Source organism: Callorhinchus milii, unplaced genomic scaffold (genome assembly GCF_018977255.1).
Source record: "Callorhinchus milii isolate IMCB2004 unplaced genomic scaffold, IMCB_Cmil_1.0 Scaffold13, whole genome shotgun sequence".
Taxonomy (NCBI): Eukaryota; Metazoa; Chordata; class Chondrichthyes; order Chimaeriformes; family Callorhinchidae; genus Callorhinchus; species Callorhinchus milii.
The window spans coordinates 17,127,059-17,146,084 of NW_024704754.1; the positions used below are offsets into that span (position 1 = coordinate 17,127,059).

Sequence of the window (19,026 nt, forward strand, 5' to 3'; positions counted from 1 at the left end):
ACTACACGGCCAAAGTGCCCGAAGATGTACCGGTCGGAACTGTCATCGTCTGGCTTGAGGCTTACGACCCAGATTTGGGTCTCGGAGGCCAAGTGAACTACAGCCTAATGGATAACAGCGACAGCACGTTCAGGGTTGATAAAGTGACGGGCGCCGTGCGTGTCAACAAGCAGCTCGACTTTGAGCGTCGCGATCTCTACAATCTGACGGCTCGTGCCGTCGATGGCGGAAAGCCCCAGTCTCTGAGCTCCAAGTGTTACGTGGCGATCGAAGTGCTGGATGTGAATGAGAATCTGCATCCCCCCCGCTTCCCTTCCTTTGTGATCCAGGGATCGGTCAGTGAAGACGCTCCCGTGGGGACATCAGTCGTCACACTGACTGCTCAGGATGGCGACCCGGGGAAGGACGGGGAGATTCGCTATCTGATTAAGGGAGGATCTGGTCTCGGAGTCTTCTCCATCAACGAAAAAACAGGTAAGAAGGCGAGAGGATCAATCCTGATAAGAAACGAATGGCAGAAAAGCCTTGATTGATGCAAAGATGTGTTCAGAGATGGAAACACGTCTCAAAGCACCTCACAGGGTATATTGTAATTGGATTGGATTTTGTGAGCGTTATATTAGGCATTTGGTTATCTGTTACGTTAAAAAATAATAATAATTTGGTCACTCAATCCACGACTGTTTGTGGGACACTGCTGTGCGCAATTGGCTGATTTCACCCACAAAATATAAACTCAATTCACTTTACAGTACATTCTGCGAAGAGCTTTGAGACGTTTCGAAGACGTGATAAGGCACTATATCAAATGTAAGGATTATTATTATTATACTTTGGATGTGGTTGTCTGCAGGGGCATGTAAGGTTTATATCGGTGCAAGGATTATTATCATTATAAACAAAGTTCAACATTAATTAATTAATAAATCTAATGTGATTCCTTTGACTTCAGGAGTAATGCAGACTACAATGATTCTTGACCGAGAAACAGTTCCTCACTACTGGCTGACAGTCCACGCTACAGATTCAGGGCTCTTCCCTACAGTCGCCTCAACAGAGGTTTTCATCAGTATCACAGATGTTAACGATAATCCTCCTCAGACCACAGAGCCAGTTTATTACACGTCCATCACAGAAAACTCCCCAAAGGGTCAGTCTGTTCTTCGCATTGAAGCTCACGACCCTGATTCCAGCTCAGAAGGTCATCTGTCCTTCAGCATCTCCAGTGAAAGCCCAAGAGGATTCTTTGCTATCGATCCCAAGACAGGTATGTTCACATTGCTGTTTGTACTGATGGACTGTGACCGGGGAAAGTCTTGCAATGTATTCTGTGAAGCGCTTTGAGAGGTCTCAACGACGTGATCAGGCGCTATATGAAAGGCAGGGACTATAAATTTTCTTTTGTTGGATAGCTCTAAAATTCTACTCTTATTCCAATTTCACCCAAATGTAATTGAGAGAAGTCTGCGGAACGTGCTAGTTAAGAGGAAATACAGGAAAAACGGCTTAAATATATAGCATTTGATGGTAGTTTATTCAACAGTGCAGACTATATTTATAGCGGTAACAACGTTAATTGAAACAAAATTGCAGCTTTGAATTTCTTATAAACACAGTGTCTGTCACCAAGGGTGTAATCTACATTGCGACCGAGCTATTATTAACACACATTACAGTAAAACTCACATAAGTCACAACAGTCGGGACCATAACATATAATGTGACTTGCGCAAAGTCAGAGTTGCCGGTAAACCTACAGGAATTGTGTTAAAATCCGAATGAATCAATCATCTACACTGCGCTTGTGCAATTCAATGCAGCTGGTAAGGGTCGAACGGTGAAGCTTCCTGCGATTCAATGTGTCTTGCCCCGTCGCCGCATGCGTACTTACCATCAAGCATTGGAATCGCATTGAATGTTTTTCTCCCTCCCGGTGTCCCAGTCAGCAATTCCCCCAAATAAAACCGATCACTCACTTCATTGTTATTTGTGGGGCATTGCTGTGCGAAAATCCGTGGCCACTTTTTGCCTGCAAATATACATGGTTACTACACTTTGCAGTATATCCTTTGAAGCTCTTTGGGACTTCTCGGTGACTTGATGAGGCACTATATCAAATGCAAGAAATATTAATAACAGGGCTCTACTGCATGTGTGTGTCTGTAGCTTGTTGATAGCTGAGGTGCAACGTAAGCGTACCTTTTGACTGTACATCTGGTTTTTGCTGATTAATTTTGTCCGAGACCGAAAAAGAAAAGTCGGGACCCTTAAAGATCAGCGACAAAGGTGCCTGGCTCTTTGGTGTTCTCAGTTTATTTAGCTGCGAGCTTTCATTACGGAATCGCTGACTTTATTCCTTGAAAAGAAGTGGATGAGTCTCTTGCATTTTCAGGCCGTGACAGATGGCGCTTGTGTAAAAAGAAAGGATAAACTCCGAAACCACTTAAAAGCAGGTCCGCACAAGCCTACCTTTGACATAACGACATGCTTTACTTGTTCTGGACAGAGAGCGGGTTTGTGCAATGTAGAAATTGAATCGAAACAGGACGTTTTATTACTCAACAGCCGATTGCTACCCGAACACATCAATCTTTCAACTAATGTGTCAAGCGAAGCTGTTTTATCACAGCGCTCATTTATCGCTATGGCCTTTGTATTGTGGCTCAAAGGCTCGGAACATCAGGACACCCAGAAAACAGTTGACGGCTAAGATTTGCAGGGATAATTTTTATGCCGTGGGGAATAATTTAGTTCTTTACTTTGGCGGAGCTAACTAACTTATTGTCTGAAGTGCATTGACTTTTTAACCACACTTCAGTGCTATAACCAGAGTAAATTGCTGGGAAAGAGGACAATTTACTAGAAGGTACATCAGTCCAGGAAGGTATTTATAATGGGATAACAGTACATGCTGGAATTCGTCATGCAGATATCTTGAGATCCTGAATTTCTCATGGTTTCTATAATCAAATGGAACGATTATATTATATTATTCTGGTTTCAGCCTTAAGACTGTCGTCTCAAAACCTTTCCTGCGTGGGTTTTTTCTCTCTCTCTCTCGCTCTCTCTGCATTTCTTTTTATGGCTTCCAAAATCAAGTCTGAAGCTTTTTTCCCAGAATTCTGCTCCATTTCAATGAACATTTTTTGAGACGACAAACGATCTGAAGCCTAGGACCACGTGAAATTTTGTTGCTCAACAGCAACAACATCAAATTGCATTCTGTGCGGCGCCTTTCACATCGGGAGTAAGTCCCAAGGTGCTGGATGGATAAGGGTTTGCACCCGAGCTGAGGGTTAGGATCAGGAGGGGTGGAGGGTAGGGGTGGGAGGGTGACCAAAGGCACGGTCGAAGAGGAAGGTTGTGTGAGGACGGACGGGGCTCGGGTGCAATGCACTCACTGTGAAATAGCCCGGCTAATTTAATTGCAGGAAGAGCATTCCCTGGGGAGAGCTAATCAGAATGCAACTGGCACCCGGTAGATGATCCCCATCTTTAGACGAGAGAGGAGAAAGCTTGCAGAGGAAGAAAGATCACAATAACTTATTCGTAGAAGGATGCACAGATAATCTGAATCCTGTCTCACATTCTGAACAGATTCCATCTCCAATGGGGCCTCACTTTTCCCAGGCCGGCTGCACACACACCTTCACTTTTTTATTGTGTGTTTGTGTGTCTTCTGTGTTCAGAACATACCTGGAGGCAATTAATCCTGGCAGAACAGAACCCACAGAGTAAAATAAACCAACCTCTCGATTTCCAACTCCCTCCCTGTTCAGACTTGACCGGGAATGGAATCAGGAAGTAACGGTGCTCTACTGCTGTAAATGGAGCTTGTTTAGCTGTGACCCGCATCGTGTTCAGAGTTCACAAGGAAGCTTAGATTTCCCTGAATGAAAGGTGTTTGCTCAGCTGGCGAGGAATAGCAATTGAATCTTACCATCGAATGAAATAATCTCTCTTCTGCTGAACTAAACCCAGGGTGGGGTACTTCAGCTGCCACCCTCCCAAGTGACTGCACCATAACCCTAGAAAATGCGTTCAATGCGTACAATGTTATTCATGATCCTAACAATAATCCTTGCACCTTATAGCGCCTTATCACGTCATCGCGACTTCTCAAAGCTCTTCACAGAATATACTGGAAAGTGAACTGACTGCATGTTTAGTGGGCGAAACTCAGCAGCCAATTGCGCACAACAGTGTCCCACAAACAGTCTTGGATTGAGTGACCCACTTTTTTGGGGGGGATTGGATTATCACCCCTGGTTGGCAGAAAAGCGATCCTCCGATCAACCAACAACTGGGATCCTGGCAAACATAGGCATGTGGAGTAAGGAAATTTGCCTAACATTTCGCTCTGCCTGGGAATCGAACCTCTCACTCGTGCGGCGATCCCTCTAACCAATACGCTACAGGACTCCCATCTCAGATCAGCCATAGATCGGTCGTTGAAAATGGGTCGATGTGACTCAGTGCCACACCTTGAAGCCAACCGATCATTTGGACGAGCCTTTTCAGTGTTATTCAAGGTCGGCAACATAATTAAAAGATCTCCAACTCAGTTTCGACATTTTCCAGCTTGACTCACATTTTAACCCATTTAAGAATCGCTTCTCAGAAATCTTGCATTTTACTTGATGCGACTTCATTCGAAAGCTTCGCGATATGTGGTAAAAAAAAAGCGAGGATTTGTCGTGGCTTGTAAAGCAACTATTTAGGAAATGTGTATAACGTACACTTAGGTCTGTGGTGAGAGTTTTTTTTTCTTAAATTGGTTGAAAAATGTTTTGAGGAATTCCTTTGGATATGAACCGTTCCTGATCTGCACAGCATCGAACCACAACACATGGTGCACTTATGTTCTCTGCCACCAGCGGGAGCTCTGGATCAGATGAGTGCAAAGTTGAGCGAACATAGATTGGAGAGCTACCAAAATATCAAAGTAATCGTCACTGAATTGTATATAGTTTGGGACATGATATGTCAAGCGACTGCCAGGATGGTGGCAGGCAAACTGCACCGAGCAAATTTGTCTAGCAAATTCTTACGCTCGACTCATGAGGCTGGAGAGGTTCTGACCTTAGCTTGGTAGAAATGTCTGTGCTCTTGCCTTTCGAACACACCTCGCGGGAGAGTTCACTTACTTTGTTTGCTGATTGCAGGGCTGATCACCACCACCTCACACAGAGTGGACCGGGAGAAGAGAGACGAACACATCCTTGAGGTGGGTAAACCGAGACCGGCACATCAGCGCTCTAGTGTGTGTGAGCCAGATCTGGGCGGGCCTTCAGCCATTCTGCCCCCACCCTCTAGAACTCCATCACATAGACCCTTCACCTCACCCTCTCCCCCTCCCTTGCCTCCTTCAAAACCTGTCTCAAGACTTATGCACATGTAATCTGTTGTTGGGTGGGTAGTCGGAAAGGATGAGATCCAGTTGGCCAAAGGGCTGTCTTCATCCATACCTCTCTTGTGATCTCTTGATATTGTTATGTTTTGTTGGAAATTTGCCTGTGGACCTCACCCCAACAACAACAACTTGTATTTATATAGCGCCCTTCACTTGGAGCAAAGTCTCGGAGCGCTTAACAGTGGCGGAGCTTGACGTCGAGCCATGGGAGGGGGTGGGAGGAGGTGACTGTAATCACGGTCAAGGTGGAAGGTCTTCAGTCGTGATCTAAATGAGGGGAAGGAAGGGGCAACGTGGAGGGATTGGGACAGAGAGCTCCAAAGCGTCGGGGAGTAGCAGCTGAAAGCGAGGTCGGGGATGGTAGAGCGGAGGGGACAAGGGACAAGCAGGAGGACAGAGCCAGCCAGACGGAGGCAGCGGGTAGTGAAGTGGGGGGGAAAGCCTCCTCTGACTATGGCAGAACTGGTGACAATAGAGGTTCACTTTGTGACCATCAACATCCTATACCATATCACTAACTCTTTGCTGCCTTTGGTTTCATGTAGGTGACCGTTAAGGACAATGGTGATCCTCCAAGACAGTCCAGAACAAAGGTAATGGTGGGGGTTGTCGATGAGAATGACAATGCCCCGAGGTTCCCGGAGGTCCTGTACAATGTCCGCCTGCCTGAACGCAACAGCGCCGCACAGCCTGAGGCCATCTACAGAGTGATCGCATCCGACCGAGATGTCGGTCCCAATGGAGACATCACCTACAGCATTGAGGATCCTCCAGAGGAAGGAAAATTCTACATCAATCCAAAGTCCGCCATGGTGTCATCCACCAGGGCGTTCACAGCTGGCGACTACGACATCCTAACAGTGAGTAGTAGGAGGATGTGTCTTTTTTTCTGATTAATAATATTAATAATCCTTGCATTTGGTACGGCTCCGTATAAGATTTTGTCCTGCCCGGGAATCGTACCCGAGTCTTTTTCCTTGCGAGGCAAGTGTGTTAAACACCACGCTACGAGACTCCACAAGTGCAAGGCAGAATAGAATTGCATAGAATCTCCAGCCCCGAAACAGGCTATTCGGACATGTTTATACTCCTTGACCATTGGGGTAAAATTCCACCTCGATACAGTGCCGTCAAGACGTCTCAAAGCGCTTCCTAGGATATATTGTAAAATGGTTGTGACTGTGTATTTTGTCCAGACTTACAATACCCTGTTGTCGGGCTTTATTATTAATAATAATCCTTGCATTTGATATAGCGCCTTATTACGTTGTAGAGATGTCTCAAAGCGCTTCACAGGACATACTGTTAAGTAGATTGACTGTATTATTCTGCACTCACTCTAAAAACATGAGCTTCTTGTTATTTGGAGTCCTGTAGTCCTGCAGCTCAATGGTTAGCGCACTTGCCTCGCAAGCAAGAGACCTGGGTTTGATGTGTTTTGTTTGTGCAAAATGACAGTAACAACAGCTGAGCTCTGAACATTCAACTAAACACTTTGGGAACGAGATGGCCTCTTCCTGAGTAAACGTTTGGCAAACCTGTGGGTTTTTTTTCCTTGCGGAAGGGAGGGAAGGGAGGAAGGAAGGGAAAGAGGCAGGCCAGGCCATCAGTCATGGAGTCTGAGCACATGAGTTGTTCCATGATCTCTTTGACCCTCCTCTCTTTACATCTTCAGATCGTATCTCAGAAACCACGAGGGAGGATGGGGGACTTAGTTTGCCAATCGCTGCCGCCCCTTTAATGATATAAAAATGATAGAGCATGCAGAATAAACTTGATTTACAAAGGAACAAATAAGGAGTGGCTGAACTGTTTAAACATGTTCATAATGCCTCCAGCGTATTAGTCACCTCCAGTGCCGGCCTTATTGATGAGACATTGAGACAAAATCCTGTTCTGGTGAATAAATTTTCAAATAAATAATAAATTGGTCGCCTAATCCACGACTGTTTGTGGGGCACCGCTGTCCGCAATTGGATCGCCCCAAAGCGCCCACAAAATACGCAGTCACTCCACTTTACAGTATCTCCTGTGAAGCGCTTTGAGACGTCTCGACGACGTGATAAGGCGCTGGATCAAATGAAAGGATTATTATTACTATTATTATTAAAATAAATCAGTAAATCCTGTGATACACTTTGGGAAGGGAGAGGCGCTACGCAAAATGTGAGGATTATAATTGTTGTATCGTATCGAGCTGGAGTAACGTATCGAAGCCACACCTATATCCCCACCACTTCATGTAAATTCTCCCCGCAGATCCGTGCCTCCGACAATGGGAATCCCCAGAAATCGACGACGGTCCGTCTGCACATCGAGTGGATTGAGACACCAGCACCATCCACTGAGCCTCTCCTCTTCGATGAACCTCACTTTACCTTCGCAGTGATGGAGACAGATCCCGTGAACCACATGGTTGGTGTGACCAGCACGGAACTCACCAAAAGCCAGCTCTGGTTCGATATTATCGGTAAGAAGATTTTTTTTTTTAAAAAAAGCTTTTTGCCCAGCCGGGTGTCTTGACGCTTGCGGAAACCCATCACCGTGCTTTTAGGGTATCCCGAATCAAGCTGAGAATTCCATGCATCCCACCTGCACGTGGAAATTTCCGAGATGGATTCAAATTTAGATTTAAAACTTAAAAGTTTACCGTCGTGGGAAATTATGGAGCAAAAAAAAACATTGAAATTCAGTGGTAAATTTGGAAACGACGGTTTTCCCACAACAGTAAAGAAAATTTGACGAAACTTGGGCCCCAAATTGAGACTAAATTGAAGACTGGTTTCCAAAATTCCCCAACTCTCAAATTGTAAGATAAAATGGTCTCAAGCCTAAGCATTTGAGGACCTCCGGTATTCTCTTGAATCTGGTATATTAACAGCATTTGAAGGGATTTTCTTAAGCCAAAAGGACATGATAGAAATTCGTACCGAGAGTATGACAGAGGAAAGGTTGGTAAAGATGAGCGCTGACTCACAATTACTTGTTAGGGCCCTTTCTTCCTGTGTAAAGCCAGATGACACATCCTCGAAGATACCACGGATGCGATTGATCCTTTCCCACAGAGCAAGAACCAGACCTGTGATTTTCTGGCCTGGATGGCGTAATGTTCTACCAGGTGGTTCCTTTAACCACTGAGCCATCAGGTGTCTCCCTGATCTCTGAGCCGTCTATATCCGAAGCTTTGATTGATCTAACCTCTTGGTTGATCTTGGCCTCCTCTCCTTTGCTCTCTGCTGTACTGCGGGCCTTGGCTTCTCACCGAGGTCTCCCACTGACCACAATGTCTGCACACAGTGGACGGGGAAGAAAAATTGAGAGCGCATAACATCCCTTTTGATTCAGATTAATGCCGTGGTTGAAGCAAAAAGACTAATTAGGATGAATGGCCTGCATTAACCTATTGTAAACTCTCCGAGAGAGTTGAACAGCAAAATATACACTTTACTGTATATTACGTGAAGCGCTTTGAGAAGTCTCGCAGACGCCATAAGCTGTTATATCAAATGCAACGATTATTATTATTGACAATACAGAAATCTCTGAAAGAGAACAATGAGGTTTTTTTGGTAGCGAAGCTCTAGTCAACAGCCTTGAATGAAATTGCCACAGTCTATAACATCAGTTAACTCTGATTGTAAATAACTATAGGGATCTCTCACTTTGCCACCTTATCTAGCAAGATCTCAAGCCCTGAGAATTGCCACATGTAGGAATAGGACCTACTGCCTCTGATTATTTCCCAGGAGCTGAAGATAAGGCTGGTTCCTTCCGCTTGACTGCACACTGAACGCTTCTCAAGCTATTGTGCTTTAGCATCCGTTTACATTTGTATAGTTGTGCCACTGAATGGGTTGTTTCCATGTGCAGTTCATTCATGGAGCGAACATTCAGTGAATTTACAGTCTAGCTCGTCAGCCCTAAAGACAGATGTGCTCTCATGCCTCTGACTGACTGATCGTGAATGCTGAACTGGTTCTGTGGCATGGACAGGCTAGAAAATCCTTGCATTCGATATAGCCCCTTATCACATCGTTGAGACGTCTCAAAGCATTTCACAGATTACACTGTGAAGTGAATTGACCGTATAATTCGCGGCAGCAAATTTCGCACAGCCCCTCTGGACCCAAATTCCACCTAGTCTTGGCCTGTAAGACCATTTTGCTTCAGACCTCAAAAGGTCAATTTGCAGAACTGTGCAAACTTCTCGAATTCAGTCTCCATTTGGAATCTGGTTCTGCTTAAGAGGTTTCTGATCTGAGGTCGGATTGCTAAGAATCTGCCAAATCTCTTGCGACCTTAGATTCGCAAACTAGAAGCAGAAATTAACACAAACCCAGTTCGCTAATCTCGCTTTTACGACCCCTGAAATATGTGTGAGGTATTTTCAGTCGATGAAGGAGCTTTAACTCTGTGTTGTGTGCCTCGCTCCCACAATGTCATTCCAATAATGGTGTTACCATCTGGGACTTGCCGGGGGCTCATTACTCACCGGATAATCCGTCTGTTAATCAAACTGTGCATTCCTTCAGATGGCGTAACGTATAATGTCTCCTATTGTTTGGATTTTTTTAATATCGAAAGGCAAACACAGACCTTCTTTCTGTGATCTGCATTTACCTGTTTGTCTGTTGAAATATTTTTTTCTGCTGTATTTTGCTACATAGGGAATCGAAACACGAATCTTTAAGAAGATTCAAGGATTATTCTGAAATAAAATATTTTCACCCACAAAATATACAGTCAATTCACTTTGCAATGTATTCTGCGAAGCGCTTTCAGCCATCCCTTGGGCGTGATAACGCGCTATATCAAATGTAAGGATTATTATTATTAAAGTAGTATTAATTATCCTGGCCTTTTCCCATTATTTCCACCAATGACCTTGTCATTCGCCTCGCACAGAAAGATTGGACAAATTTAGGATTAATCTGCTGTAGCACAACTTGCGCAGTGCTTATTTGCTCAGAATCATTTATCGTTCCATACTCTTAATAACAAATAATCCTTGCTTTTGACATAGGAACTTATTATTTTGTCGAGATGTCTCAAAAGATTTTACTGTGAAGTGTAGTGACTGTGTATCTGTAGGCGAAGGCGGCAGCCAATTTTCCCACAGTAACGTCCCACAAACAGCCATGAAGAGAATGACCAGTTTTATTTGGGGGAATATTAGTCATAAAATCGGGAAAAACTTCATTCTCTTTATGAAAAGTGCTGTGGGATCTTTAACATCCATCTGAACAGGCAGACAGGGCCTCGGTTTAATGTCTCATCTAAAAGACGCACCTCTGACAATGTATTGGAGTGTAATCTTGTACTATGTGAGTTCAAATACTGAGTTAATGCTGTAAATATGTAGAGAGAAATATTGTTACACATGGTAATATACAATACCAGAAATAATCATTGTTTATCTGACAGGTCCCATAGTGTGAGGTAAAAGACAAATAGAGAGTTTGGTGAAGAGTTTCCTTCTGTGACTCTGTACCAAGTGCCATTGGACTGTATCACTCAATTGCAAGGATTATTATTATCGTTCACTCTCGCTTCTTACTCTCAATCAGGTGGAAACAACAATGAGGAGTTTGAAATAGAGAAAAACACAGGCTCCATCACCATCGCCAAACCACTGAACGCAAGCCTGATGTCCAACTATAACCTGACGGTCAAAGTCACAGATGGAACAAATGCGGTCACAACTCAGGTAACAGTGCAAATACCAGGAATCAATAGCTTTCTGTCTCATCAAATCAAGGTCCTATAGACAAGTCCATTTGTGCACTATCTCAAAAGTCTTTCCAACTCTTTAACTCCCTTCCCTTCCCTCCCCACTTCCTCCTCCGAAACACTCCTCTCCTCTCCTGATGGCGCTAACACTTTAGTGCAGTCATGTTCCCTGGGTACTGAAGAAATTCATCTGCTCTCCATAGACATGTGTAGTGGAAGCATTAAGGGGGATGGTGAAGGGGCAAGGGCATCAGGATGAAAGGATCTGCCCAAATGGTCTGAATAGCTTCCTCCTAATCTATGTTCCTATGTCCCTGCTTCAACAGAGAATTAAAATCTGGGTTGTGTGTCGGTCAGAGCTGGAATAAGTTCCTTCACCAACTGGACAATGGTTGAATTCTCTCATCAACCCTTACACCTTATCATGGCTCTTATTCTGCTATTCATTCCAGGCCTACATCAAAGTGATCGACATCAATGATCATCGGCCCCAGTTCTCAGCCAGAGAATATGAGGTCAGGATCCCTGAAGACATTGCGCCTCCCGCAGAGATCCTGAGAGTCAAGGCCCACGATAAAGATGGCAGGAACAAGCTGATCTACACCATCCAGAGCAGCGTTGATGATGCCAGCCTGAAGCTGTTTCACCTGGATCCCACCAGCGGAGCTCTCCTCACCACTGACTGGCTGGACTATGAATCGATTCGCCTGCACACACTCACTGCTATGGTAGGTGGTAATAATAATCCTTGCATTTGACACAGCGTCTCATCGCGTCTTAGAGACGTCTCAAAGCGCTTCACAGGATATGCTGTGAAATGAATTAAACGCACAGCTTGTGGGCGAAATGCATGTGTTTCACGCGCACGGTGTTTCATTCAATAAGACGTCTCTAATATAAAATGACGTGCAGTGTTATGTATTCTAATAATAATGATAATCCTTGCTCCAGCGCCTTGCCATGTCGTCGAGACATCTGTGTGTTTTGTGGGCGAACGCAGCAGTCAATTTGTGCCCAGCAAAGTAAACCTATTTTGCGGGTGACCAATTTTCATTTGAGGTACTGTCGGCCAGGAGAAAGAGAGAGACTCTCTTCTCTTTCCAAACAGTGCCATTGGGAACTTTAACATCCACCTGGACAGGCAAACGGGACCTCGGTTTAATGTCTCATCCAAATGACGGCATCTCCGATAAAGCAACGCACCCCTAGCACTGCACTGGCAAGTCAGCATAGACTTGTATTGGTTCTGTCATATTCCGACTGAAGCTGGAATGAATTTGCAGGGTTTGAACGGGGGCAGCCTCGCCATACCGCCACAACCCTTGCTGCCAACTGCAGCGATGCTGTCAGTTAGGGAGTTGATGAATGACTTGAATTTCTCTAAGGGCCGTAACTCTTTCCCCTGATAATCAATGTCACGTAACTGACAGCGAACTGGCTGCCAGGGTCCCTGGTCAGACAGCATTCTGTCTGCATCGCGGCCAGTCCTCAAGGTGACAGGTTTATATCAAGGAGCACAGTGGGTAGCACTGGCCTTGCCTGGCAGTTCTTCCAAACTGAGCTGGGGCTTTGAATGCTATCTGGGGAGAGACAGTGGGCGTACTGTTTCGTTCGATGGCAGCTGTTGATAGTCTTCAGGTATGTGAGTCAGAGGAGGTGGATTCGAAGCCCTTGGATGTGGCACAACTCCAGAGATCCAATTGATAACATTGGTGATTCTGTTAAAAGGTAACAAATAATGATTGCTATTAGCCATTGGCATTTGATTCTTTCTCTCCTGACCCCCCCACGCCCCCCCCCACCAACAACTTCCTCAACCCCACGTCAATTGCTATCAATAATACTATTTCAAAGAGGTCAGCGAGGGCAAACATTTAATGACTCAAAATATCCCACTACTTGGGACGTTTTGACGTCTTTGTTAAGAGAAATACGTGCTCGCACAGCAAACCGAGAGACAGGGTTGATATTGTTGATGGTGTACGTTGGTCTTTTGTTTGCCACTTCATCAGTTGATAGTGATCTTGTCACAAGAGATTGCCGTTCAAAAGTCTTGTAGCCTCTTGGCAAGATTATATAATTGTCAGGCATGCAATGTGAATGTGATTTGTAATTTAGTTCTCTCAGAATGATTGATGACAGTGGGATAGGAGATTTTAATGGAATGTTTAACCTAAAGAGTTATATTCTAAAGGGCCTGGTATTCCTGAGTTTGCTTTTTATTGGGAAAATCCAGATGGAATGATATTTCCCCCATTATTGTCCAATCGGCCTTTGTCAGCGAGATCTCAATGTCTTCAATGGTAGATGCAAACTGTTAGTACAGCCTCTGTTGATTAATCTTGTGTGAGATGGCACGGTTTAGCACAGTGCTGGTCAGACTATCTTCCGATGTCTATTGTCTCCTCAACATGCGACGCGCAACAGCTTAGACAACGTGATTCCAAGTCCCAACGTGGGGTTTGAACCCACAATCTTCTGACTCAGAGGCGAGAGCGCTACCACCGAGCCAGGCTGACACACCACAAAAGTACAGCTGGAGCACTGAACCACGCAAGCCTGGGAGCAGAAGGAGAAATGTATTAACTCCAGATCTTCCTTTGAGTTTTATTTAAAAGAAATCGAGTATATTTTTGGGGGGAAAAAAAAAGTTTTAAAAAAATTCAACGGGAAAACTTTTCGTAGGTTTCTAATTTTGACGGCTCTTGTCGGGCAGGTTCGGGATCAGGAAATTCCAGTTAAACGCAACTTTGTACGGATCAATATCATTGTGGAGGACTCCAATGACTACCCACCCAAGTTTATTCAGCACAGCTACAAAGCAAGTGTGGCCGAATCAACAGACATCGGATCTGAAGTCCTGCAAGTCATCGCGACGGACAGTGACACAGGAGTCAACGCAGAGATTGTGTACTCCATCCAGTCAGGTAATTAACGACAAGGAATACGTTACTGTTCCGTTATAACCCGAGGTGTTTGCCGTTCTGCTCCCCCCACCCACCCTCCCCCCTATTTTAAAATATAACCGGGGCTGTTGTGCAAGTAATCTGCCTTTCTGGTGTCTCCAGATGTAATCGCTGGCATGGTGTATCTTCACTTATTATCTCCGGCACTTGATGTTCACCTGTGATAAAGCTCTCCCTCACCTGTCAGCAGTTTACACAACAAGTGGTTACTGTACTTGAAGCAAGTATTATTTTAGTTTGCGAGAACAAAGAGCTGACTTTAATACTCCCTCAGACACCTGGGACAGTCCCTCTCTCCCAAAGCTTCCTGTGTTTAGGATTCGAGGCAGAATGATTCAGAAACCCCAGTCTCTGACAACTTGCCGTGTACGTTCACAAAGTCGGCAGTTCACAGCTCTCGTTATCAGTGCATCAGTTTGTCATCACAAACACACAGTCACTACACTTTAAATTGTAGAATCCTTTGAGACGTCTTGATGACATGATAAGGCGCTGCATCTAAATGACAAGATTATTATTATCATAACAACATAACACAATATAAACATAATATAACGTGCCTCTGTTTACCGAGCAGTAAGCAGAAACCCGGTTGTTAATTGAATGGTGGATCGCTTTCCGGGGGTAATAATCCCTTCAGTAAATAAATAATAATAATTTGGCCACTCAATCCACGACTGTTTGTGGGACTTCGCTGCCGTGTTTCACCTACAAAATATACAGTCAATCTGATTTACAATATATTCTGTGAGGCGCTCTGAGACGTCTCAAAGGAATGATACGACGCTGTATCAAATGTAATAATAATTATCATTATTATAACCCATCCTATGATTTGTTTTGCAGGTAACAGTGGAAATATGTTCGCCATTGACCCTGTTTCGGGCAAGATAACAGTGACTAAGGAGATGGACCAGGCAGTTAAAGGGACTTACAACCTGACAGTGAAAGCTGAGGACCGGGGTTTCCCTCAGCTCAGTACGGTGACCAGTGCCTACATCGTCGTCCTGGTTTCCGACAACTCTCCACCCAGGTTTCTAATGAGCGAATATTACGCGGAAATCAGCGAGGCCATCAGCACTGGGTCTTCTGTGGTCACGGTAACCGCCACCAGTCAGTCAGCTGTGACGTACGAAATCAAGGACGGAAACACGGATCAGGCCTTCCGCATCAACCCGTACTCCGGTCTGGTATCTGTTCACAAGGCTCTGGATTTCGAGACCATCGCGGCTTACAGACTGACGGTTCAAGGCGCGAACATGGCCGGCCTGTCTTCCAGCCTAACGGTTTTCATAGACGTGATCGACGAGAACGACAACGCGCCGGTCTTCGTTCAGTCACGGTACGTCGGGAGAATCAACGAGAATTCCCCCGTCAACAGCGTGGTGTTGAGCAACGGACACACTCCTCTGGTCATCGAAGCCCAGGACCGGGATAGAGACGCCAACGCGCTGCTGGTCTATCAGATTGTTGAGCCCGAGGCGCAGAAGTACTTCACCATTGACCCAAGCATGGGGACCCTCAGCACAGCCTCCCCCATCGATCGAGAGACCCACCCCGTGTTTCACCTCACCGTGCAGGTGCGCGACAGCGGTCGGCCAAGACGCTACGCGACGGAGGTGGCGAATGTCACCGTCATGGTGACGGACGTCAACGACTGTCCTCCCAGGTTCGAGAAAGACGTTTACGAGACCACGCTGCTCGTGCCGGCTCATGACGGCACCCGAGTGTTGACGGTCAAAGCGGAAGACGCCGACTCTCCCGGCTTCTCCAACGTCACGTACAGCATCCTGGAAGGGAACGGCAAGGATGCCTTCACCGTGGGCGCTGCCAGCGGACTCATATCCGTCAACGACGCTTCCAGGCTGGAAAGCCACCACGAACTGACAGTCAGAGCCACCGACGGGATGTACAAAAGCTCGGCGGTGGTGAAAATAAACACCGTCGAGTTGCCGGAGACCGGCCTGAGGTTTGCCCTGGGCTCACAGTCGCTCTCCGTCTCGGAAGACTCCAGGTCCATGGAGACTTTAGGCGTGGTGAAAGCCTCCGGGAATCAGCTGAACGAGCCCCTCTTTTACTCCGTGCTGAACCCGGATGCCAAGTTCAAGGTGGTCCGCACCTCGGGCGCTTTTCAGACGACGGGAGTGCCTTGCGATCGGGAGGAGGTGGCGGAGTTTGAATTTGTGGTGGAGGCGAGAGACGCGCGGAGCCCACCCAGAGTTGCCCGTACTCTGGTGAAGGTCTCGGTGGAGGACGTCAACGACAACCCGCCGGTGTTTGTCAACTTGCCCTACGTGACCACGGTGCCAGAAGACGCCGAGCCCGGTGACGTGCTCTTCCAAGTGAGCGCCGTGGACAAAGACGCCGGGGACAATGCGGTCATCCATTACAGCCTCGCCAACAGTTACAGGCACTTCTGGATGGATCCCTACCTCGGCGACATTTCGCTCAGTGAGCATTTGGGTCCTGACGCGCTCGATAAGTACGTGCTGACGGTTACAGCTCAAGACAGAGGATCACCTCCGCTTTTTGTCCAGACCGAAGTGGTCATCACAGTGAGGGACAAAAGCACGCCCGTGTTCGAGAAGATGTATTACAGGGTGCGCGTGGCTGAGAACATTTCCCCCTACACCCCGATCCTCCACGTTCACGCCATCAGTCCGTCAGGATTCCGCGTGATTTATAACATTGTCACTGAAAATGCCCTCAGGCTGTTTGCCATCGAGTTCAAGGCCGGCGTTTTGAGCGTCGTCGACGCGCTGGATTACGAGAGCCAGACCCAACACGTGGTGACGGTGAGGGCCACGGATTCCATGACCGGATCCTCGGCGGAAGCGGTGGTTGAGATCGAAGTCCAAGACGTGAACGACAACCCTCCCATTTTTACAGCACGGGCGTACGGGGCAGTGCTGTCCGAAGCTTCGATCGTCGGCACCTCCGTGGCACAAGTCAAAGCCACCGACGCGGATTCCGGGCGGAACAAAGCCATCAGTTATCAGTTCGTGGCCAACGAGTACAGCAGATTGGAGTACTTCTACATCGACTCCAACAGCGGTCTGGTCACAACAGCACGAGCTCTCGACCACGAGAAGATCCAACATTATGCTCTCGTGGTCAGGGCTGTGGACAACGGCATTCCTCCATTGAGCAGTGACGTCCTGTTGAATGTCAACGTCTCAGACTTCAACGACAACCCGCCCATGTTTCAGCAGGACCAGTACGCGACCACCATAAGCGAGGTGGCCACATGCGGGCACTTTGTCATACGGGTTCAGGCGAGTGACGCCGACAGTATGGACATCAATAACCTGGAGTACGTCATCCTGGAGGGGAACGAGCAGAGGCACTTCACCATCGGGACGAAATCCGGGATCATTTCCGTGTCGAACTCCTGCAAGAAAATCCTGAGGTCGAACTACCACCTGAACGTGTCGGTCTCTGACCGCGTGTACAGGCGATCGATTCCCGTCCGGATCAATACCTCCCAGACCAACAAGTACGCCCCCGTGTTCGATCAGAGCGTGTACGAGGTCGAACTCCCGGAGAACGCCGAGGTGGGCACTCATGTGATTGAGCTCCTGGCCGTGGACCCGGACGCAGGTCCCTACGGCAGCATAGACTACACAATCATTAACAAGTTGGCCAGAGAAAAGTTTAGCATCGACGGGAAGGGACGCATTTTGACGTCTCAGAAGCTGGACCGGGAGAATTCGACGGAGAGGGTCATCGCCATCAAGGTGATGGCAAAGGACAGGGGAGGCAAAGTGGATTTCTGCACCGTGAACATCATCCTGACGGACAAGAACGACAACGCACCTCAGTTCCAAGCCGCCGAGTACAACATCCACATCCCCGCCAACACTTTCAAGGGAGCCCCGGTGATCCAGATAGTGGCCATCGACGCCGACGAGGGGATCAATGCGGACGTCGTGTACTCAGTGGCCTCCAGCGAGGCCAACGCCGAGGAAATCTTGGACATCAACCCTGTTACCGGCTTCATCACCATTAAGGAGAGTCTGGTCGGGCTGGAGAACAGTTCGTTTACTTATCACGTCAAAGCCCAGGACGGAGGCTTCCCTCAGCGGGATTCCTGCGTCCCTGTGCGGGTCAAGGTCATCCCTCCTGAGCTCTCCATCCCACGTTTCTCTGAGCCGCTCTACTCCTTCTCAGCCTCTGAGGATCTCCCGACCGGCTCGGAAATCGGAGTGATTAAGGCCGAGGCTGATCAGCCGGTTATCTACAGTCTGGTGAGGGGCAACACAGCCGAGAGCAACAAGGGAGGAGTCTTTGCCCTGGACCAGAAGACGGGCACCTTAAAGATCGAGAGGAGCATCGACCACGAGAAGACCAAATGGTACCAGATCGATGTCATCGCCACCTGTTCCTACAAGGAGGTTGAAGTGGCCTCTTCTGTGTCCATCAATATCCAGGTCAAAGACGTCAACGATAACCATCCGGTTTTCGAGGCCAATCCTTACAAAGCTTTCATTCCGGAGAACCTGCCGGCGGGAACCACGGTTATCCAGGTGACAGCCAACGACCAGGACACCGGGACCAACGGGCACGTAAGCTACCGGCTGTCCAACGAGTTCGATCACGTGACGGACATTTTCGCCATCGATGGAGAGCGAGGCTGGCTCACCACCCTGAGGGAGCTGGACTGCGAGGCAAAGGCTTTCTACAAGGTTGCCGTGGTGGCGGTCGATCATGGAGGGAGGGTCCAATTGTCCTCGACGGCCGTGGTGGAGGTGGAAGTCAGCGACGAAAACGACAACCCCCCACAGTTCACGTCGGGCGTCTACAGAGGGACGGTCAGCGAGGACAGCGAGCCTGGGGAGACGGTGGCCTTTCTCACTATGACGGATGCTGATATGACAGACCCCAATAGATACGTCACCTGCTACATTACAGGTAGGT

The 19,026-nt window shown here is 47.2% G+C and overlaps 1 protein-coding gene across 1 annotated transcript in view; it reads left to right on the forward strand.

Annotated features, from left to right (window-relative positions):
- Nucleotides 1–19,026, forward strand: part of LOC103184135 (protocadherin Fat 1) — a 47,861-nt gene that overhangs the window by 13,769 nt on the left and 15,066 nt on the right. Inside the window, 9 exon segments of the mRNA XM_042339923.1 lie at nt 1–474; nt 953–1,267; nt 5,166–5,227; nt 5,959–6,273; nt 7,673–7,883; nt 10,981–11,120; nt 11,596–11,871; nt 13,860–14,070; nt 14,956–19,020. Of these exon segments, the coding sequence (XP_042195857.1) occupies nt 1–474; nt 953–1,267; nt 5,166–5,227; nt 5,959–6,273; nt 7,673–7,883; nt 10,981–11,120; nt 11,596–11,871; nt 13,860–14,070; nt 14,956–19,020 (6,069 nt within the window).